General features: G+C 49.1%; 1 protein-coding gene across 1 annotated transcript in view; it reads left to right on the top strand.

The window, feature by feature from the left end:
• Positions 1 to 23,631, top strand: part of LOC118786438 (latent-transforming growth factor beta-binding protein 2-like) — a 109,400-nt gene that overhangs the window by 78,526 nt on the left and 7,243 nt on the right. Inside the window, exons 14-32 of the mRNA XM_036541495.1 lie at positions 231 to 267; positions 818 to 919; positions 1,850 to 1,975; positions 2,385 to 2,513; positions 3,289 to 3,408; positions 3,713 to 3,832; positions 6,449 to 6,571; positions 6,972 to 7,094; positions 7,682 to 7,807; positions 8,040 to 8,165; positions 8,261 to 8,386; positions 8,478 to 8,603; positions 10,248 to 10,373; positions 10,953 to 11,072; positions 11,232 to 11,354; positions 13,881 to 14,003; positions 14,494 to 14,622; positions 22,395 to 22,520; positions 22,859 to 23,002. Of these exons, the coding sequence (XP_036397388.1) occupies positions 231 to 267; positions 818 to 919; positions 1,850 to 1,975; positions 2,385 to 2,513; positions 3,289 to 3,408; positions 3,713 to 3,832; positions 6,449 to 6,571; positions 6,972 to 7,094; positions 7,682 to 7,807; positions 8,040 to 8,165; positions 8,261 to 8,386; positions 8,478 to 8,603; positions 10,248 to 10,373; positions 10,953 to 11,072; positions 11,232 to 11,354; positions 13,881 to 14,003; positions 14,494 to 14,622; positions 22,395 to 22,520; positions 22,859 to 23,002 (2,275 nt within the window). The remainder of the gene's footprint in view (positions 1 to 230; positions 268 to 817; positions 920 to 1,849; positions 1,976 to 2,384; positions 2,514 to 3,288; positions 3,409 to 3,712; positions 3,833 to 6,448; positions 6,572 to 6,971; positions 7,095 to 7,681; positions 7,808 to 8,039; positions 8,166 to 8,260; positions 8,387 to 8,477; positions 8,604 to 10,247; positions 10,374 to 10,952; positions 11,073 to 11,231; positions 11,355 to 13,880; positions 14,004 to 14,493; positions 14,623 to 22,394; positions 22,521 to 22,858; positions 23,003 to 23,631) is intronic.

The following is a 23,631-nucleotide window of genomic DNA, read 5'->3' as shown; positions in this document are numbered from 1 at the left end:
TATTTGTTTTTCTGGGATGGTATGCAATGTTTAGCACAAAGGTGCATTTGATGTACTATTCAACAGTGTGCGCATGGCTAGTTTTCATTTAAATGGCTAGGCAGGGCAAAATAATGGCACATATGGGCACAATGGACAATCGCAGTTCACAAATAATATAACACAGCTTTAGCAGCCCAACTAGATAGATATTTATCCTAATCACTGATGAAGTATTTTTCCTTTCCTAGTCTGCTGTTTCAACAGAATCACCTTCAAGGTATCCAGGTAAGTTTGTTATTTCATTTCTTTAAGGCAGTAGATTATTCCAGAGTAATGTGTCTGTAATGTTTTTGCACTGTTATATCATGTGACGAAAGTAACATTTGGTCCAGTCATTGCATGGCACATTAATATAGTACATTAATACAATATAGTCAGTGTGTGAGCCAGTGTAAACAGAGGTTTGTCATATGGACAGAGGCTAAGAGAGTCCTGACACAAGACATATAAATCACCTTTGTAACTAAGACACAACCCCTAATTCTTTTGCCAATGGGAACTTTTATGAAGTCTTTACGCACAGTAGATCTGAGGTCTCTGTTAAGCCTGCGGATTTATTGGGTTATTTTGCTATTTTTAACCTCCAGATAAATATCTAAATGTTATGTCACTGTCTTGCTACTGTAACGGTACTGTATAATTTATTGCCATACCGTTGAGCACAGGGCATGCTTAGTATATTAAATTGGTGCAGGCAAATCTGGAGCAAACAGCCAGAGCTCATTTTAAGTGCTTTGTTAGGACATGCTCATGGATCTATCTCTGTTTCTTTCAGTAGATGTGGTTGAGAAGACCACCCCCGACTCACCCATCAACCTGAAACCAGAGTCTGAAGGCCAGGACACTGCTCCCATAAATGCTGCCACCCAGGTCACAGGTGAAGTGCATTGATGGACGTCACCTCAGTGCATGAACCACAGTGAAGCACTTGCAATGAAAGGACTGTGTCCTTGAAATGCTTTCACTTTCAATTTATGAGTTCCGGTGAAGCCTACTAGCTCTGTGTCCTGCACCATTAGGTCTTTGTGGATGTGCAGTCTGTTACTCACAGACCTGGGAGACCACTGTCAGGGTGAGGTGAGGTTTCTGTAGCAGACACTCCCCCTCCCCTCTCCACCCAGCTTAGCCCCACTGTGTTTAACTGCGTTGAGGAGCGGTGGAGCAGAGCAGGAAATGAGGTGGAGTATGCCAGTTGGAAGGGTAGGCCAGGGGACGGCCAGACCCCTTAAAAAAGCAGTCTCCACAAATCCAGAGGAGCAACAAAAGGCAGGGCGTGAGCGAGGGGCACCAGTCCCACCTGCCGTCTGCCGGGACACGGGGAGCACCACCAGGAATTCGAAGGGACCGATCAAAACACACATACCAAGGTTAACAGCCCCCTGCTTGCCACGCAGTGGGAATTACAGCATGTGACGGCTAGCTGCCAACTGCTGCAGCAGTACGCTGCGGTAAAAAATGTCCACCTCCTCAGGGCAGTAAAACAGGGGCCCGCTCTTCAGTGTGGAGGATGAGTGTGAGGTGGACAGAGAACAGTGGCATGGACCACAAAGGTGCTCCACAGCTGACAGCTCCATCCTCATTCAGACCTGTTCTTACTGTGAAAACACTGTATTGTGAACACACAGCCAGCCCATCCACTGAAGAGTAAAGATAAAGGTAGTCTATGCTGAATTAGGATCTTTGTTCAGTGTTGGTGCATCATTGCAGCATTACACAGGGACTGACTCAGTACTGCAGGTGTAGAAAGGTGTGTGTTCTACTCCCAGGCACTGCCACCACGCCCAAGCTGTGTTGTCTTTGCTGACAGATATTGACAGGTGCTCCATCACCCCGGCCATCTGTGGCCCTGGGGTGTGTGTGCCAGTGCAGACGGGCTACACCTGCTACTGCAACCCGGGCTACCAGCTCAACGCACTGCAGACCAACTGCGTAGGTAAGCTGGGGGAGGGAGCTGGGGATTTACAAGGTTTTTATTGCTTCATGTTATTGGGGCAGAGTGTGTGTGTGTGTGTGTGTGTGTGTGTGTGTGTGTGTGTGTGTGCGTGCACGTGCGCGTGTGTGATTTTTCACGCCATAAGCTGTGAGACCTTGAGGAGTGGAGGGCTGAAGGAAAGCGATCCTGTGTTTACGTTGACTCATTGTCTGAGGGCCTGACAACATAGGAAGAGCAGTCCAAAGAGCTGTCAGAGAGCTTTGATATGTTACCTCATTCCCCCCACCGTGTCCAAATCCCACTCTCAGCCATTCCAGGGATACTGGTGTTCTGGCAGGGTCCAGAGAGAGACAGGAAAGTGCACGCTCCCCTGTTTTGAAATGTAACGCATCGGCCATTTCGCCTGCAGATATTAACGAGTGTGAGAGCGACCCGTGCGAAGGCAAAGGGCACTGCATCAACAGCTTCGGCTCCTACACCTGCCACTGCTACACTGGGTACAGCCAGGTCATCACCCAGAACAGGAAATTCTGCCAAGGTGAGGGTCACTACATCATGGGTTATGTAGTTCTTAGATTCCTAGTAGTCTTATACATACCTAACTGCACACAAATCTGACTGGACAGATTCTTTCACAGAGAACTGCAGATTTTGTGTAAGTGATGATCAAGGTGTGTGATGTATAGGAATGGTTTGACCGTGCTGGCTAATGCACAGTATATAAAATGCACAGGAGAAGTATCAAAATCAAATTTACTTTGACCTGTGCTAGAAAACACAGGAACTAACCTTACCATAGCCACAGCAAACTGCTCCTAAAAGTCACTCAGCAGCAACCACACACACCTGTTTTACAGGCTGCTGATAGTCATGTCTTGGCACATTAAATAAGTGCTGGCTACCAACCCAAATAATGATTAAAATTACAATGAACCTGTTTAACAGCAGACACGTGCATTTCAATGTGGTAGACAGAAAGACAATGAAAGATCCTCAAACAACATTTAACAGTTTGCAAACTCTGAAGCCGCTCAGTTTTGAAAGGCTTAGTGTCTTTCATGTTTACAGTGTAACATGGAGGTTGTGTAACTGTTTTTAGAATGATTAAGTCTGAAGGTTGTGTGTGTGTGCTTGCATTTGCGCGCCTCTTGGCAGGTGACTATCCAGAACTAATTTACTCTTTCACTGAAAGACCTTCTCCCTTGAGCCATTTGTGATCAAAGAAGTCCTAACTATCATGTGTTTGAAGGTGAGGTACTCCTGCTGGTTCGTTTTTTCCATTGTCGTGTTCTGTGGCCTCTTTGTGCCTGCAGATGTGAATGAGTGTGACATGCCCAACAAGTGCCCTGGCAGCCGCTGCATCAACACAGAGGGCTCGTACACCTGCGAGTGCGAGAGCGGCTACGCCATGACCAGGAGGGGGCAGTGTGAGGGTAAGCCAATCTCAATGCACTGAGTCAGTCCTCCTCTTAAATCGTGGTATTGCTGAGCTGTAAGTACCCAGGTATTGCTGAGCTGTCAGTAACCAGGGCTCAACGTTACCCAGGGCCTGACATCCATACCCAGCTACAGAGAAGTCGTTGTTTTAATTCTCCATGCTTCATGCCAGTGAGGGGGGGGAAAAAGAAACGTGGAACAAGCTGGTTAGGGGATGAGGGGCTTTTAATCCAGTATTAACGAGCAGCTATTATAACAGAGTTTCCCTTCCTCTCCCCCTCACCCCACCCATCCGGGCAGACGTAGACGAGTGCCGAAACCCCAGTGCCTGTCCCGACGGAAGATGCGTGAACACCCCCGGCTCCTTCCAGTGTCTGGGCTGTTCCCCTGGGTTCAGGGCGGTCAGCGGGAGCTGTCTGGGTAAGAGGACTTAAGGGTCACAGGCAGAAGGGTTTTTTTCCCCCCCTTTCGGTTTTATGATTGTTTAACAGCCTCCCAGCTGGGCACAGGATAGGAATACAAACTTAATTGCTGTTGGCAACTCTAAAAATGACCAAGGCCCTGGCAGCTAAGCTTGCCCTTCAGAAAGTGTCGACAGCCCCTGACTGCCTCCAGTCAGGCCTCAGAGCCTCCCTCGGCTCAGTTTGATTTTCACCTGCGGCTTTGCTCAAAGTATATATGCATAAAAAAATGTTTATGGGGTTTTAAAGAAAAAAAGTCATGACATGTTCCTCAGCAAGACCGCAATTTATGATATTTTACATGCCGTAGAAAACCTCAGCACCTAGCACATACTCCTAATGTAATCCACTTCATCTGATTTAGGGTTCCTTCTTGGACCGCCTTGACATATTTCTCACGAGTGGCGGGATTTGTGTTTGTTGGTTGTGCTTCCAATCTTTAAAAAAATTCTTCGGTGGCCGAAGTGTTTTTGTAATATCTGCCCCTGTCTTCCCCCACCCATCATGGCCCCCAGGGTGAGGCCCATATTGTTTAAACACATTGGCTTGTTATTGCTGATCTTTTCATATCTTGTGCCGCTGTAAAAGATTGTTTGTAATACTTCAATTTGGGGGAGTCAAAATATTTTCTCTTGGCCACGGCCTTAAACAAACCACGTATTATTTTTGGATGGCTCCGGACACTGCAGTTCAGCCTAGCAGGGGTCGAGGGTTTATTACTGGTGTACATACAGTAGAAAGGACTTGAGTTCGTGTAGAAAGGCTGGGGTCATCAGTAAGCTAAAAGCAGAGGCACTGCATTCCTCAGGTACAGTGCAGTGAGTTTAGTCACACAGGTATCCTCTGTGTCATAGAGTGAAAGTAGAGTCAGCGGTTTATCCAGTTTACCTCCAGCCAGATTACTTTTTAATGCTCCCAGGGGAAAGCCACACACACTATAATTAGTCATCTTGTAATAGATATCACATTTACCAAACAGGCCATGGAAACATAAACCTTTGTATTACCCCTCACTACTCACCACCAGCTGTGTAGATGTTCTGCCCCTGGGACATGAAGGAAACCTCCTGATAGCATTCTTATGATGTAATATTACTGGTTTGTAATGTGAGAGAAGGGAAACCACGTATCTAACAACAACACGAACCTGCAACTTAATCTGGGCCTTGCTCTCACTCTTTCTCTCTTTCTGGCTCAAATCCAGTAAATGTTTTATTGGCACGACACGAAATATATGTTACCAAAGCAGCAACCACGAAAACAAGAACAAGAAATAAACCAGCCAAAAAACAAACAGAAAAATACCAAACCACGTATGACAATGATTAACAATAAGGAATAATAGTGATAACAGCGATTATTATAGTAACAATTTGATGCCATTTTGGTATCACCCACTGTCTCTCCCTCTCCCCCTCTCTCTTTCACCCTCACACACTCACTCTCATTCACGTGTGCATACATCCTTACACATACACTTCCAGTACTTGGGAACTGGTCACTTGTTCCTTAGATATATCAGCCATGGTAAGTGTGACTGAATTTCTTCAGCAAACGTCTTTTACATAATTTATTCTATATATTCAAAACGTTAAAAATCTTCTTTTGGGCCAAAGAAAGCAATCAGGCATAAATATTGCATGTAATTTTACACATAACACAGCTGCCGGAGGCACTGCCCCAAGAACTGAACCCTGAAATCAGAGAGGTAAGGGGGTTTGCACCAAACCCAGCTGTCATTCTTCTGAAGCCAGACTGCTGTGAGGGTAAAGTAAATGAAACAAAACGAGAACCATTAGCTCAAAACTGAGTATTTACAGGACATTTTGCCAATGTTCATCCAGTCAATTGCCAGTAGTAAAGCAAGCAGTGCCCCATTATCTGCCAGTTGGATAAGGCTAATCTGCACTCTGAAACAGAAAACAACTCCAGTCCCTGTTCAGGCTTATCGTGGAAGGCTTTCAAAGATGCTGGGAGATTGCAGAAACAAGGCTTCAGGGAGCACTGACAGACATCTGGCACTGGCTGCTGCAAGGCACACACAGCGGAGCTTGTTTTTCGACGTGTCTTTACCCCCGCGGCGGACTTTTGTGTCCGTCCCGTTTGCCTTTTTTTTTTTTTTTAAACTAAACCTGTCTCGGTATATGTAGCTTTCCATCAATGGCTCACATACATGGGGGAAACGCCTTGAGTCCTGGCCCATTTCAGAGAGCAATTACCGCTTTGCAAATGCTCATTGCTCGTTAATTGCTGTAGCCGTACCTGCTTGGCAGACAGCAGGTTTTTATGAAATATAGTTTTGTCCCACGTCTGGATATTTTGTAGAAAACGTTTGTTATTTTATAATGTGCTCTGCAAAAACAGAATTATTCTTGTGTCCTGTTTTTTTCAGAATGTGTTCTGGCTTAGCACAATATATGGAAAAAATTAGGTGCTACAATACATTGTAACACAAGCACTCATTTTTTTAAATCTCAGGATGCCTGTTTCTGACCAGCATGAGGCTGAACTCAAATGACTTAGGGGCACCAGTTTCAGCCTTTGTATCTTCATCTGATGTTCTTTTATCTCTCAGATGTCAATGAGTGTCTGACCCCAGGGTTGTGTACCAATGGCCGGTGTGTCAACACGGAGGGATCCTACAAGTGCTTCTGCAATACTGGATACCAAACCAGCCAAGATGAGGGGAGATGCCTAGGTACATACAGGATTATCTCTGTAAAATGCCTCATGTTCCTGTTTCAAGTGTACCAAATGTTATTTTACATTTACATTTATAGCTCAGGTAGAGTGTTTGCTTTAAAGTACAGTACCGATTATTTCACTCAGTCTTACAATATGCATACCATGTGTTTAGCATATATCAAGTAGTTCAACATTACCTGAGTTTGATATATAAATATGTTTTATAGATGATGAAATGACCTCCCATAGAGGTTAGAATTACTTCCTGTTCAAATGATATGTATAGCTGCATATTTAATGTTACAATGCTCCAAATTTCTAAGCGGCCTGAAATGTGTAGGTTACTCATTAGAACATGTTTGAAAGAGAGGCTGTCCTGCTGAATGGTGTCTCGTCCACATTGCCTCCTCCAGATGAGGATGAGTGTTTGAACCCAAGCATCTGCTTCCATGGCTCATGTGTCAACCTGGAGGGCTCCTACACTTGTAGCTGTAACCGGGGCTACCAAGCCAGCCAGGACAGCAAAGCCTGTGAAGGTCTGAAAACGAGGCGTGCAGCAGCATGTAACCCGTGCCATCCGTAAACAGCATGTGCCATTTATCACAGACTAGACTATGTCAGATGCAGAGGCATAATGAATGGCTGTAGGATTCTACACAGGGTTTCTAAGCCTGATTTCAAATACCCGAGCCAGGGTGAAGTCTTCTGTCAGCCAAAAAAAGCCAAACACGTGGCGTTACCCAGCCAAAATAAAAGCCAAACTCTCAACAACATTTATTTTGGGGAATAAAAAGCCAAAAACAGCCCAAACTGCCAACTGGCTTCATGCAATAAACTAGTCACTAAGAAAACACAAATATCACTAATTCTGTTCAGTTGTAAAAGAAAATGTATGTTTTTTTTCTTAAATTGATGGAATTTTTCAGGGAGAAAAGCCAAAATGCCAGAATGCAATTCAATCCCATAAGTCAGTGACAATATCAGCCTGTCGATACATTGCAGTTGTTTCCTGCGAGACCCGTAAAAAGCATTCCATGAATGAACCCATATTTTAGTACCTATGGATGTATGTAGTTGGCCTAATAGAGCATATATCTCTGTCTGGTAACCGTCTGTGAGGTAGATGTGGACGAGTGTGCTCAGGCGAGCGCCTGTCCGGACGGCACGTGCACCAACACAGAGGGCTCCTACTTCTGCACCCAGTGCAGGAGTGGCTACAGGCTGTCCCAGGACAGGAAGACGTGCGAGGGTGAGTCACCTCTGTGGTCAGAGACAGTCTCTCAGCCTCTGCAACTTGCTGTTCATTCACTGTCCGCTCAGCAACGCAAGAGGACTGCTGGTCAGTCTGTGCAATGGCAAGCACCAGCTGGCACTGTGTGCTTTCTTGGATTGAGGCTTTAAATCAAGATGTGAAGGCCGTGTAGCAGATTGGAGACGAATGCCTGAGGCTGATCTGTGTTGATTCCTGTGGTTTCTTGCAGATGTGGATGAGTGTGCCTCTCCTTCTATCTGCGGCAATGGGGTTTGCCTGAACACTGAGGGCTCCTACTCCTGCATTGCCTGCCCTACCGGCTACATGGTGTCTGAGGACGGAGAGCTCTGCGATGGTGCGACCTTCATCCTCGAGATCCTGCCAGACTGTTTGCTGCTATCAGACGCCCTTTTCACCCTCAAACCTTTGTTTTTGTTTTGTGCTGCATAGACATTGATGAATGCGCGTCGCCATCAACATGCCCCGCGGGAACCTGCACCAACACGCCAGGTTCCTTCACTTGCATCACCTGCGGTCCTGGATATAGAGTTTCTGAGAGCGGCCAGCAGTGCGAAGGTGAGGACTTTGCAGGTGTGGTGTTTGTCAGCAGGACAGGATCACATGAGCCAGTGCCCTCCGTCTGACCTTTTTTAACTTTAACCTTAAGATGAGGATGAGTGCGCCCAGCCGGGCGTATGCCCCAGTGGGATATGCCGAAACACAGCCGGGTCCTTCTCCTGCGTGGTCTGTGGGACGGGGTACCAGGTGTCTGTGGATGGCACCGGATGTGAAGGTAGGGAACAAAAGCCTTTCTGTAAAAGAATAATAATGTAACCAGACGTCTTATCACAAATCTGATCTTAAATGCTAGTTTATGCCTTCCAGCTCTTGTTCTCTCTCTCTCTCTCTCTCTCTCTCTCTCTCTCTCCCTCCGTCTCTCCCTTCTCTCTCTCGAAAGCCGATGAGTGTGTGGTGGCTGGTATGTGCAAGGGCAATATGTGCATTAACACTGCGGGTTCATACACCTGCTGCACCTGTGAATCAGGGTACAGGCTGAGAGAAGACACAAGGTACAGCCCCAGGGAATTCTGGGAGCATTGAGCTCGCTGGAGAAGAGCTGTTACAAGCTCACACAAAGGACCCATTTATAATGGCACCCTTTCATGGAAATGGGGATGTAGGGCTGATAGATGTTCTTCTTCTGAAGTCTTGCACTGAGGGAAAATCCCAAAAGCCAGTCCAAGATGCCTTTGATTGGATTATAATGGACATTTCCATTAAAAAAAAAAAAAAAGATTTACAACTTCATTTGAAATTATTTCAACCACTGCCCTGTTTTCCAAAGCCAGCACTCAAAGTGCGATAAGTTTCCTGTAGACATTCAGGCAGTGGGCCCAATTTCAATTGCTTAACAATAGCCAAAACTATGAAGATTGACATTTTCTGCTAGAAACACAATCTGCACCAGAGTAAGGAATTTCCAATGATCACATAGCATGAGCCCAGCGTAAGTTTGTTGATCCAGTAATTATAAGCCACCTGTAATAGCTTGCTGTTTTTGGAATCTGTTCGTTCTCTGCATTCTTATCCGTCCACTCCTTTTAATAAAGCGTTCTTACACAAAGAGCTGTGCTTACATGCAGACTAGGATTGATATATTAACATTGAAATATTGGGATATTTCCTCCCTTTTATCAAAAGCAGAGATCAGTACAAACCTAATGCTGACTTGTTTGCTGTACAGGCCTGATACAGGGCTGATACAGACCTGGCATTACCTTGTTTGGTATAGAGACTTTATTCTGCATTGTCTGGCATACACACCTGGTACTGTTAGGTACAAAGACCTCATACTGCATTGTTTGGTGTAGAAACCTGATATTGTCTGATGTGTAGACCTCATACTGGATTCTTTGTGGGTCGATATCGTTCGGGCCACAAAGCCTTTTCTGAGCATAGAAAGACTCTGTTCCCTGCCCTACTCAATATTAGATTGTGTTACTGTCATTTAGCAGACACTCTTATCCAGAGCCACAAATTCATAACACATCATAATACTACACGTAAAATTAACATCAAATGCAAGAAGTAGCAGGTGTTAGGGGGTGGTGGAATCGACATGCAGTGTGAAGAGGTGGGTCCTCAGTCTGCGTGGGAAGATGGCCAGTGATTACGCTGTCCTAACCCCCGTGGGGAGTTCATTCCACCGCTGAGGGAATCCATTTATACAGCTGGATATTTACTGAGGCAAGTGCGGGGTAAATACCTTGCCAAAGGGTACAGCGGGAGTAGTCCAGTGAGGAATCGAACCAGCAACCTTTCAGTTGCTAGCCCTGCTTACTATCCCTTACCACTGCACCACACTGCGCCCCCCTGTGCAATTATCTGTTCAAATCTGTCCCCTGCCAGCCCTCATGTTGCTGTCCCCCACCTCCAGATATCGACGAGTGCCTGTCCCCAGGGCTGTGTCCCGATGGTGTGTGCGCCAACACTGAAGGCTCCTACGCCTGTGTGACCTGTGATGCCGGCTACGCCTATGCTGTCAACACACACACCTGTGAAGGTAAGGTCTTTCAGACACAGAGGAACCTCTCCTGATTTTGTGTACCTCACAGCTCTAGCTGTATGTAGACAGAAAGTAAATGGTGTTTATTTATTTGATTATTGAGTTACCGCTATGCCACAGCAGCAGCGTGGCATAGTGCTAAGGAGCAGAGCTCGTAACCAAAAGGTTGCCAGTTCAGTTCCCTGCTGGGACACTACTGTTGCACCCTTGGGCAATGTACTTAACCCAGAATCGCATCAGTAAATGTCCAGCTGTATAAATGGATAAAATTGTAACATATGTAAATGGCTCTGGATAAGAGCATCTGCTAAATGACGATGATGTAATGTAACGTAATGATCACCCTTTACACCCCTCTTAAAAGTATCTGCCTTTGGTGGTCCACAGACTGTTGTTTTTCTTCATTGACGTGTATCCTGAAATTATCCTCTGACCGTTGGCCTCAGCTGAGAATTGCATATTTGTTGCAAAGAGGGATTGCAGACAGTAACCCATCAGCTGTGTGGTTCTCCACCTATGGCTAACCACCATCAATCTCTCTCTCTCTCTCTCTCTCTCTCTCTGTCCCACTTGCAGACGTTAACGAGTGCGAGGACGTCACCCACTGCGTCGGCGGGGAGTGCACCAACACCCCCGGATCCTACAGCTGCGTCTGCCCCCCGGGATTCCAGCTGACGGACGGGACGTCGTGCCGAGGTACGCCCTCTCGCTGGGGGCCGGGGGGGGGGGGGAGGGGGGGCTGCGGTGAATGATGTGACGTCAGAGCGCCTTCGCCCCTGTGATTTACTGTGCGTGTGGGTTGTGTGTGTGTGTGTGTGTGTGTGCGCGTGTGTGCTGCGCACGCGTGCGGGACAGATGTGAACGAGTGCCTCTCGGCGGGGATCTGTGGGGACGGGGACTGCCTGAACACAGAGGGCTCCTTCTTCTGCGTCTGCTCGCCAGGGTACGCTGCGGGCAGCGATGGGACCGGCTGCCGAGGTGAGGAGCGCTTCCTGCGGGTCTGGCTCGCTTTCCGCTCACAGACACAGCTGGCTTTGCTTACTCACAGATGATCTTTGAACATATGCTTGTCACGCTTAATTTAAGGCCTCTAAGACTTCCGACCTAACAGAGACAGTTCTTTTTTTTTTTTTTAACCAAGATCAGAAAGTCAGTCTCTGCCAGCAGGGTTGATCAGAAGGATGGAAAAAAAATAGTCTAAATCATTATGATCTCTGTAAATGTGTGAAAATGGAGTCTTAGAAAAAGCTCAAAAAATGTTCAGTTGAAAAAGAGTGGACGTGGAAGGACTAATTGCAAATTGCCAATGATTTTACACCTCGGGTAGCTAAACAAAGATTAGCTCCATTAAAACCTGGGTTTGGGTCAGTGTGGATACTTAAGTTGTCTATCAGGCTTACCCTCACCCGTTCTCAGCACATACATTTTCACCCTGTGCAAAGCCCTCCAGGTGCTTCTCTTGCTGGACAAGGGCAAACAGTCACTACAGAGTAGAGTTCCTTGCTTCCTGCGCTTGCTGCCCTGCCCTGCCCGGGTTGCCAGGGTGTCTAGCCGTAACTCCAGCAGCACCAAGCCCTCCCCAGAGCAAACCCAGCCTACAGTCCCAACCAGGACCTGGCCAGACGTTAGCAGACTCGCTGCTCCCTCTTGTCCTCCGCGTGTTGAGTTTGATGTCAGTCCAGCCGCACCCAATGCCGGCAAAGAAAAAACCCAGGGAGAGGGGTGAAAAAAAAGGCCAGTCTGATTGCTGGCCCAAGGAGCTGGACCGCTTGCTCACTGTGAAAACATGAAGGAATGGAACACTCTGGAAGCAGCGACTCTTAACAAATAAGGCCCCGGCATTTTGGCTCTTCATCCCGGCACCAGTGGAGCCGCCCGCTGACTCTCGCCCCCCAGCACACGTCGTTGTTGTGGGGGCCAAATGGACAGCAGGGGGGCCAAGTGGAGCAGGCCACGCGGTCGAGCTGCCACGCTTCGGTGTGAAGCAGGTACCCGTAAAGCAGGGCCTCCTCTCGTCCTCAGGAAGGCGTGGGGGTGTGAGGAAGGGGGGGGGGGGGTGCAGCTCCAGGTGCGAGCTGAGCCCTCGGCGCTTGGCCGCGGCCCCGGCGCTGATTGTTGTGTTCTCCCGGGGGTACCGTCGTCTGAGGAGCGAGACGACATCCACAACATCGCGTTGCGTAAAAAAAAAAAAAAAAAAAAAAAAACCCGCCACGCAGCCGCCCTCACTCCTCTGGACCCCTGCCACTGCAAATATTGGAATTTAATTATCCTATAAATCAGAGCCCTGGTATATTTTCATACCGTTTGCCGTTGGCATTCTGCGTGGACGCAATAAAAGCCAGGCCTCATTGGCGCTGGGCTCATGCGCCGAGGGAGAGGGCGAGGGGGGACGGGGGATGGACGGGGCAGGTGAACTCGGTTTAGGATGCCCTGCGTGCCTTGATCCTTGATCCATCCAGCACAGGTGAAAGCGCTTATGCCTGGGGGCAACGTGCAGAAGCCGTGGGTAAAAATGAGATCAGCTGGCGTCTTATTCGTGCACTGAGACACCATGTAATCATCACTAAACAAAACATTGCGGTGAATTTATGAGGGCACATTGCTCCATGTTTACTGCTTTGTAGAGCTGGTCGCACACATCTGTGTTTTTTCAGTGCCTACGAGCTCTGCCCATATTCAGAGACTCTCCTCATGAAGGGTATTTTTGGACCTGGACAAAGCAAAGGGGGGAATTCCAGAGCCCGACGCTGTTGTTGGTTTTCTGTCCCTCTCTTACCGAGGCCTCCACAATTGAGACGAACAAAAAAGGAATATTACAGGCACACAGTAATGTGCTGTGCCAGTCATCTCCCAATTCACATTTAATTGAGCATGCAGCCATCATTATTCAAATTTTACTCATTTGAGGCCAGGGTTTTCCCAGCCCATGAGCTAAAGATCACATACTTGAAGTGTATTTGTTTGCCAGCAGTGGAGGGAGCCACAGCTGGGTAATGGATTTCATGTCCGGATGAGGAGTAGAGCGCTGCTCTAATTATACGCTTTTTTCACTCTGCTAAAATGGAAGAAAAAGTTGAGCCTGATAAAGCTGTGACTCTCACGCATATGTTTCCCTCCTTTCTGTGTCATCCGGGAATCTAAAGCAGCATGTTGCTAGCCTGATGTGGTGATGGATTACTTCTCTGTCTCCTGTTCTACCCTTACACTTCCTCCCTCTCTCTCTCTCTCTCTCTCTCTCTCTCTCTCTCTCACACACTTTTCTTCCTCTCCCAGCCCAGTCTTTCTGTCACTACCTACCTGTGCCTCTTTGTCATGCCCTCTTTCTTGTTACCCCCTCTTATCCCCCCCCCACCCACAATACAAAATCAGTTTCAAACTGTTTTATTGCCGTGACAACCTGAGTTGTGGTATTGCCAAATGGTTGCTCATTGCTAAAGCATACAATTACAGGTAAAACATAAATGTGACATTTTCAGACATTCTCTTCCTCTCTTTCTCTCTCAGATGTGGATGAGTGCAGTGAAGGGAACCTTTGCTCTGGCGGTCAGTGTGTGAACACAGATGGCTCCTTCCAGTGTCTCTGTCAGGCGGGCTTCAAGTTCGACGCAGAGACAGCCGAATGCAAGGGTGAGGACTGTGGGCCAGCAACAGAGATGTACATCGCTGTTGCGCAGCGGTTCTGCCCGGTGTAGATGTGTTGCTCGTGATTAATGGCAAAGCCCCACATGCTGGGTCGACTGGCAACAGAGGGACAGTCTGTAATGTGTGAACTGGAGGGCCCTCAGCGCCCGGGGATGGGCCACCAGCGGCCAGGCCGCTCCCCCGAATCCCTGGCAAAGGCGCATGAATTACCCCATTGTGAGACGCAAGTGTTACTCCCTCCGGAGCGTCTCCCGCTCTTTCTTCGCAAGTTCTTCGGTTGCTGTGAAAATATTGTGCTTGGCCGGGCGTGGTGCCTGCTGCTAGCAGCAGTGGCCTGGGGCCTGGGGTTTCCTGGCCTGGTGGCCTCCTCTGAGCGTGTGTGTGTGTGTGTTTTTTGTATAAGCGTGTGTGAGTACACATCTGTGGGGAGACGTTGGCCTCTTGTGTGCGGAGCATGACCATTCTCTCTCCACAGACAGGGACGAGTGCAAGGAGTACGGCAGTAGCGTGTGTGGCACCTGGCGCTGTGAGAACACCCTGGGGTCCTACCGCTGCTTCATGGGCTGCCAGCCCGGCTTCTACGGCCAGGAGAACGGAGACTGCGGTGAGTGGACCCGCTGTTAGGTCAGGGCTGCCGGTGGGACACCTCCCGAACAGGAGTATCACTCCAGCCTCTCTCCCACCGGCTGCCGGAGGAGAGATTATGGCGGAAAGGCAGTACCCCCTTGCCTCCCCCCGGCCCCATGGCAACGCTGATGCCAGCTTGGCAAAAGAAGACATGGAAGCTCGTATAAATCAAGTGCTATCGGGTGTACAAAGCCTTCCTGGACATGGAGAGAGGGAAAATAGCCCTGAAACGGAGGCACTTTACAAACAGTGAGAGGCCGTCACGTGAAACCGTCTTCAAAGCCAGCTGATGATAGCGTCCACTGTTGGGCACAATGGTGCACTGGAGGTAGGAGAACAGGAGACGGCGTGATCAAAGCCGCTCCCTCCCCGCAGTGGGACAGCGGAGTCCCCTAACGGGACAGGGCATACACACTCACCCTCTGTACTTGTCCCGCCCCGAGACAGTTGGTTTTGACTGGGCAGGTGCATCTGGATTCACATCTGTCGTCACAGAATACTTCTCTCACCGTGGCAGTGAGAGCAGGTGTTTTTATGTGCAAGGAGAATGATGGATTGCACAGAAGGTGCTTTGAGGGCATCGGCAGCCCTGCTGTATTGCCCATCGGTCTCATCCTCTGCTCCAAAGAGGCCCGGGCTTCAAAGCCTGCTGTATACTGCAGATCGCACACCTCTGTCAGTGTAGCTGCTCTCTCCAGCCAGTGCCATCTTCACCCTCCTGGAACCTTGACACAGATGTGAAGGACTTAGAACGGATCAGGCAGTCCCTATATGTCAAGAGGTGTATCAGACCATGCACAGATATTTAGCCCCAAGTGCTTTCTGGGAGACTGCCCTGTAGAAGGATACAGGGGAAATGGAGAAGCAGCCAGCTGGGTACTGGCAGGTGTAAGGCTGGTGTACAGTAAACAAGGCCTGGCATCCACACTCACATTTTAACTCGGTGTATCTCAAACAGCTGAGGAGCGAGTGTCATCGTTTGGCTGATTTAAAAACAAAAATGTAGCGCTTTCATATGGTGGCCCGATCTGTAGCATCTGCCTTAACGCCTGTCTTTAACATGCTTGTCTTTATGCATTACAATTGCAAGTGAAACTGTCAGTAATGAGAAATATCAGAGCTCCTGTATTAAGATCCTTGTTTCAGATCTGACAATGGAAGTCTACATTACAGGTCTGAAGCCCAGCTGTGCTGCTCGGAGCATATTTGCTATCCCTCATTTTTCTGGACAAGTCATTTCAGAGCAAGCTCATCACTGAGAGCAAAAGTGCAAAGATCTAATGCCTTTTAGACACATTACACAATGTGGTAGGTAGCTTTCTCCAAAATTATAATTAGAACTGATTCCAGCCAAGCCAGTGGGCCTGCACGAATCCAGCTCAGTGCCAGCCAGTGCCATGGTCATGGTCTAGCAGTTGTCTGCACAGCTATTCTAATTCCAGCCAGGTATCCTGGCACACCAGCTCATATCTGGCCCATACATACAGCCTGTTAAAGGACACACCCTCTGGCTCGGGCTGCTAGACCCTCAGGCAGATTTACACAATTCCAAAAACAAGCTTTCTCGGCCCCAGAGCCTTCCGCCCCGCACAATGGCTGCTTGTTCGATCGCGCCCTGGAAGGTTATGGGAGATGCTGCCGTCACCCCAATAAACCGTCCGAGAGGGAAACATTGACTACACATCGGCCTTTGTGTCTGCCTGTGAGAAAATTAGGCTCAGATTGTGTAAGGGCAGGCCAGACGCTGTAATACGCCATTTCCCCCGAGGGGCGTTGTTTTGTTTTTGCCTGCGGGGCTCCTAATGGAGGATTCGCGTTGTCTTTGGCTCCATGAGCCTTGCTCGTTTGCGCGGTCGTAAAACAAAAGGGGGGCTGAAGCGGCGGCCGGGTTTAGCGGAGCGTTAGCAGGGCGTTAGCGGGCAGCCTCTTTCCCTCCCTTCGTGTTTGCACCCCGCCCTGCTATAAAGACAACTGGGGGGGTGGCATCCCAGCAGCCTCATGTTCTGTAAACACCCTGAAATGAGACGGTTGGGTCTTGCATTCCCACGGCGCCCTCCTTCAGGCGGGTGTGGCAAATACCCTGATGTATCTTTGCGCTCTGACAGGGACACGGTCTGTGGGAAGTCGAGGGTGGGAGAGGGGAAGACGTCTCCAGCTTGGATGAGGCACACAACAGAACCAGGAACCCAAGGCTAGGCTACATCATTTTTTTCCCCTTCCATTCTAGCCATAGTGAAAACTGAGGGTGCTGTAAAAGCGCTTGCTGGCACCAATCTGGTCGAGGTGATTTACTTGTTTATGTCTTCGGTGTGCACTTCCAGGGCAAACGTACAAGCGTCTGGACGGCTGACGTTTTTAGCTCTCACTGGCCTGTCAGCGAAATGATATGTGGGAGAGGGGGAAACCGTCTGCGGCCCCTCTCACCCTCCCACCTCACCGGCTTTTCAGTCAACCATCCGATAGGGTGATTTATCACGCCCCGAGCCAGATGTGTTACATTGTACCGGAATGGCGGACGCAAGTGTGAAACTCTTGCCCCACCCCCACCTCAGCAGCTGCCAGTGGCAACAGAAGGGTGAGAGGAGTCTTCCTTTCAGACCCTGGGCCGAACTCCCTCCATGTCAAAATATGCCTGCCTGTTCCTGTCTTCCACATCACAGTATAACCCCATCCATATGCGTCCAATCAGGATGTGGGGTGCTAGGGGAATTGGAAAGAGGCGGCCAAGGCCAGCCAACGTTCACAGAGGTCCTGTGCGCTCCATGTTAGAGAGGGGCGTGTGGATCTCCGCTTAACCTGTGCACTTCCTCTACCACCATTGCCATGTCATCACAAAGGAAGAGGCTCTGACAGATTCGTGAATCATCCGATTTGATCAGTTCCTCCTATCAGCTGAAACTCCAACCCCATGTCTCTAAAAGCTACATCCTGACACCTATTGCTGTAATCACACACTCCCTCTAGTGGCAGGACAAGCAAACAGCAGATCTCAACCTGCTGCCACATTCTGGCATTAAGTGGGCCTTTTGGCTTGCAGTGAAGCCTGCATTTACCTTCTTGATCAACCACATGCATTACGCATTAGGCAGTGGCAGTCCGCGCTAACATTAGCGTGACACTTGCTCTCTTCCTGTCCAACGCTGACAGGCTTTATTGGTGTGTCTAGTTATGGCATCACTCTGAGTGAATTGCCACAGTGGGTCACAGCAAGAGGAGGCGGTTGGAAAGATCACAGATGCCTTTTGGAACAAGCATTCCCCTTGTCAGAAATGATAGTTTAATAGTACCACACAAGCATGGAAACGGTAACTGTTTTTTAATGTTTCACATTAATTTAAAATAAACACATGGCAGGTTTTCAGACACTGACAGTTTCATGCCTGAGAGCTGAAAGGGGGGCTCTTGGAGGCTTCATGAGTGGGTATGCTGTTTCCAAGTTACTGTGACTCTTAAAGCTCTGTGCTTTAGAGTGACATAAAATGGGCCTCACTCAACCAGTGTACTCCTGTGACCATGCAAAGAGAGTAGGGCTAAGGGGCTAACGTGACCTCCAAGTGAAACGTTCCAGGTCAGCGGGTGTGACATGTGAACGCTTTGAAGTGGGTATCAGAGGACACGATACAAGACAGCCCCCCCTGCGGTCCTGGCTCTGCTCGGGTCGCCCCAGGACCCCTGCTGCCACAGATCTCCTTTCAGCAGCCCCCATTTGCCAGGGGGCTGTTCTGTGCCAGCGGATGCCTGCTGGAGCCTCAGCTGGAGATGCATCCCAGAGTTCTCCTCTTCTCCCAGAGGGGGGTCTTTGTTCCTACAGCCACACATCCAGCTATCGTCTCTCAGGCACTCTGATAGAGGGCAGACGGGCGCCCTGCCCCTCGGTGCGAACGCCCTGGCAGGCAGGTAGAGGGGGTCACCAGAAGGACTCGCCTGTGACAGCGGACCCGCGTCCTCTGCCAAAGCTCACAGAAAGAGCTCCTCTGTGATCTAATGGAAGTCCGAGGCCCTCGCCAAAACCCCTCCTCCATCCCCCCCCCGGCTGCGGAGTGTAACTCAATTTCCCTGGCAGGCTCTCTTTCCCCCCCTTTCATGCGATGTAGCGTTTAGGAGAGCTCCGGGACAGAATAAAACGCTGCTAGACAGTGAGCCCAGCGCCATTGCATCTGCACCAATCTGCCTCATGCTCAGTCACTTTTATTAATCCCATCCCCTGCCACGCAGTATCTTTATTTGCACCTCGTCCAAACTACCGTAAAACGCATCCGCATGTGTTAACATTTGCTCATATTTTTACGAGGAGTGCAGTCAACTGTTAAAAATACCCAGTAATCGAAATTTTTAAGAGTACAATAAAGATTTATTGAATAGAAATGGCCTATTGTGCGGTAAACACAACCGTGCATATTGCCAAGGCACCAAATATGACCATCATAACAGAGCATAAATCGTATTTTCGCTTATGGAAGGAAAATATCCTGGGCCTGATAAAAATGGGTGCATTTAATTTTCAGATGCAGACCCCCGCACTGGGGTCACTGGGTTGGTTCAAATTCAGACCTCAAATATCTGCGCTGTAATGCTAAAAGTCTTCTCTATGAGGGGGGTTGCGGTCACTGACTGCTAACATTGCAGGTGGACGCACCCCTGTTTAACAATGGCCCCCCTTGCTCCCCTTGTTGCCTAGTGTGGTGCAGGAAGCAAGCGTCAGGTCGAAAGCACGCTTTCATCCTGGCAACGCCTCGCTGTCTCTCCAGGCGGTGCGCCGCCCTGGATCGCACCTCATTAGCCAGAACCCAGAGCCTTGCGCCGTTCGGAAACACGGCCTTTTCGCTCGCCGGCTGTGCGGTTGCTGCATCAGCCCGTTAGACCACATAATAAAACAGGGTCCCCTACCAACAGCCCACGGAGTGAAAATTCACAATTAGGCTCCGTTTTCACTCGCTATTTGTTTGTAGTATACACCTCGTTTTTGTTGGCAAGAGCTGAAACCACCTGTATGCACTCATGGTTTATGATGAATGCTTCCAGGGGGCAAATGGTGATGGTGATGGTGAGGGCGTCGTGGGCCTCTGATTGGTTGCTGGGCTGTCTCCAGGTCGCTTATTGGTTAACAGTTTGTCTCCAGCCCTCTGATTGGTTACTAGGCTGTCTCCAAACACAAACCCTTGCTCACAGGTTCTCTGGGTGGCTCACTGCTCTGCCAGCCTCACTGTCCTCCCTGTCCATTCGAGAGCTCCAGGCCTTTGTCAGCACTGCGTGTTTGATATCAACTGATATGTAATAGCAATCCAGCTCGGAACAGAGCAGTTATCTTTGATATTCTCCTTTTTAATCCTGCCGGGCCATTGGTTCCCAGCCTCAGGTCTCCCTGTTCTGTCTTAGAATGCTCGGCCAGGCCAAGCTGGAAGGGCAGGGTCTCATTACACGTATGGTTTACATAATCCCCGCGGTCTGCCGAGACCGACACCCGATCCACTTTATCCCCGCCGGGTGTTTAAGAGCCGCTCATCATCAAAAGATGGCCATTGTTTCCACGAGGCGTTCCAGCTCAGTCAGAGGTGGCGCGCATTCCCCGCTGTCCCTCTTTACTGCGCCTTGGCGTGGCTCCTTACCCCCCCCCCCCCCCCCCCCACCCCCCCCTTGTCGCGAGTGACCTACATTTCCAGATCCAGGTATTCCAGTCACTGAGCAGCAGAGCGAGAGGACAGAAAGGGCCTGTTTGTCATCCCAGAGTATTTAGTGCTCACAGAAAAAAGAAGCTGACTCCACATTTAAATATCAAGGGAGCCTTTTTAGGAAAGGCCTGTTTGAGATGTTGGAAAAGGCCTGGCCATGCTCAGCGTTTCCCTTGCTGTTAGAGCCGCACTTCCCCTCTCTCGTCAGACACCCCCTACGGGGAGCGAGCTCGCCTGCTGTGGAAAAGCTCATGCTGAAAGAGCAGGCCTTTACGTCGAACCCCTCGGAGCATGGCCCTCCCCACATACAGTATGCTGACACAGCTGTGCGTTATAAGGGGGGGGGGGGGGGGGCGGGGGTGTTTTTGGGAGACGCAGTTCCTCCCACCCCGCCTCAAAGAGCGCCCCGCTCAGGTGTTGAACCCTTGCTTGAAAGTGCCAGCTCTTTGATTTCATTATGCGCATGCACTTTGGTGGCATTAGCTTTGATCACGCCGATTCCGTCTTTGTTTCCTGTTAGAGCGGAACACACGCAAATAAGCAGGATGCGGTCTCTCACAGGGGAGCGCTCAGCAGGAACGATTTCAATATCTGCTCTTTAAGGCCCCCCTCCTTACCAGTGCTACCTTGTCAGAGACTATAAACTGAATATGCCTCATGTGTGGGTGTTCAGACCCTCAGTGAATTACTTCACCACTGGGCAAAGAGACAGTAAAACATACTTGTTGTGATGGCTTGACAGTCCCTACGTTTTTATGGATGGCGATGGACCCACCGTTCAGTCGCGTGTTTATTATTCCGGAGCGGGGAGATGCATGACTGATGAGGTAGCAGCCCAGAATGATGGAGGTATGATCAAAACCTGTATTTGTTTTTGCAACAATTACAATCAAGGCCGCTGTCTCTGACGGTGTCTGTCTCCAGCCTCTGCCCGGTGCGCCGTTTGCCAGGAAATATTCCAAATTATGTAAAAGGAAGAGAAATTGCTTACAAATGTTCTCTTAAGACAAAGAGAGGTTTGGAGTCAGCTCATGCGTTTCGTGATCCGGTGTGAACCTGGCCAAACTGCCACTGGGACCAATGCTGGAGATGTATGTCTTCCTTACCGTCCTCTTGTGTGCTGGAATCTCGTACAGACTCCAGATTTGCTGTCTGAGCATGTTAGGAGATTTAAGCGAATTTGTAATCTGTCCAGTAATAATGTCCTGCCACTGTCTCATACCCCCACCCTCAACCCCAACCTCCAATCCCCCCGGACACACACACTGGAGTGAAGGTGATAACTTCTGATAACCCTGTGAACAAAACTTCTATGGTCCCACCACAGACGTCCTCCTGCGGGACTGATGGTAGACAGTAATGGAGCCTGTAGCCATTCCAGATCAGCTCCTTGACAAAACACCAGGGGAAGGAGGAGCTTTCCTGAAACACAAAGCCATTTGAAAGCTATTGCTTTTTGAAAGCTATAGCCTTGGGTGCGCACAGGCATAATGGACTCATATTGATGGATATCGGGAGCAGTAATTGCCAGAATTGTTCTGAAAGACACACTTATTTACAATTCTGCCCTGATTGGCTAAAGCGACATTGGAGGTGACTGTGAGGCCTTCCTGATTCTTTGAGATGATCCCTACTGTTACATAATCCACTTCCATTGGCCCAGTAACTAAGCAGCAAGTCGCCTCCAGCTCCTTCCACCCCACCTTTGGAAACGTCGGAGCCTGAAGGCTTCCAGATGCTTGTATTGCTGCGAATGCACCATGCAGATGGGTGTGGTAGTGTAAAAGTAGAGTGCACGTATGCTGCTATATTGTCAGAGCCAACAAAATTTGTCCAGCCAAGTAATCAGGGTACCGACAGAACTTCAAAATCAAGGGAGGGTGCTGATGGTCGTCTAGCCTCTCTCTCCCTCTGTCTCCAACCCTCATTCTCAAATTCAGACCACTTTATTGGCAAGAGGTGACAAAGCGACAGGATGCCAAAGCCCAGTTGATACGAAACAGCTGCGTGAAACGAGAAAAAATGCAAATACGATAACAGCTTTCTCTCTCGCTCTCCCTCTCATTCCCTCTCTGCACAGATATTGACGAGTGTGTGAACGAAACGATCTGTGGGGACCACGGCTTCTGTGAAAACACGGACGGCTCGTACCGCTGCCAGTGCGACCGGGGCTACACTAACCCCCCGGGGACTCCAGGGTGTGTGGGTATGTTTCACAGTCTGCACCACTGAGCACACAACTCTCCCACACAAATGTAGCCATATTACTCCCCAGCCGCTGATCCTGGATCAGTTTCTGCTTTTTGCTTCTTACCCAATTGTGGAGTTTGGATTAAGGTTTGGCGAAAGGATTAGTTATTAGAGACAAGAAGCATCTCCAACCTCATTCATCAAAATGGTCCAACTGGGGGTGGGGGTCTGGGGGTGAAAAGCGCTCCGTTTCGAAAGTGACCACACAAGGAGCACATCACTCCACTTTCTGAGAATGGGGGCAGCAGCACACATACCCCCTCACCATACCGCTTCACGCCTCCCACTCCACAGACATCAACGAGTGCGAGATGAGCACAGCGCTGTGTGGGCCGGCCCTCTGTGAGAACGTGGAGGGAAGCTTCCTGTGCATCTGCAACGACAACGAGGAATTTGACCCGCTCACCAGCCGGTGCCTGCCCCGCACGGGCTTCGTGGGTAAGAGCGCACTTTTAAACGCACGCCGTCGCGACACTGCGCAGGAGACCCACAGCTGCCATTCCAGTGGGGAATAAGCGTATTTATGGTCCACCAGAACAGAGTCCATTAGAGGCAAATCGGCATTTGTTATTCGACATTTAACTCTCCCAGCTTTATCTCACTTAACTTTCCTGCCAATGGAAATCCCCCTTCAGCTCCTCTCAGACAAACAAGCACGAGGTCCAGATTGCTGGCCAAGCTGCAATGGAAAATACGTTTCAAACAGGAACAAATGCACCAACATCCCTGAAAGTACGAACATGTAAATAGAGTGCAATTCCGAGCAGGAAAAATCGCTTCACCTTGACATTCTAAAATTAGCTTGTCCTTCTGTTGTCACTGGTGTTTATATTGAAGGAGGATGTTTACTTTATCAAGCTATGTGCTTTTCACTGGTATGATTTTCGCTCAGTGTTAAATCCCGAATATGCCTTGTGTACTTTTGCTGCATTCCAGCGTGAGCTCTAGACAGGCGCTAATCAATCACGTGAAAAATGAAATGGTCTGTTGACTTAGTTGCCAGTGTTTCCATTCTGCTAAGCCCACTGTTTAACTGTGGATACACAACACTTACTGAAAATGACAGC

The sequence above is a fragment of the Megalops cyprinoides genome, chromosome 12 (assembly GCF_013368585.1).
Source record: "Megalops cyprinoides isolate fMegCyp1 chromosome 12, fMegCyp1.pri, whole genome shotgun sequence".
Classification (NCBI taxonomy): Eukaryota; Metazoa; Chordata; class Actinopteri; order Elopiformes; family Megalopidae; genus Megalops; species Megalops cyprinoides.
Note: the sequence above shows the minus strand (reverse complement) of the source record. Positions and strands in the feature narration are given on the sequence as shown.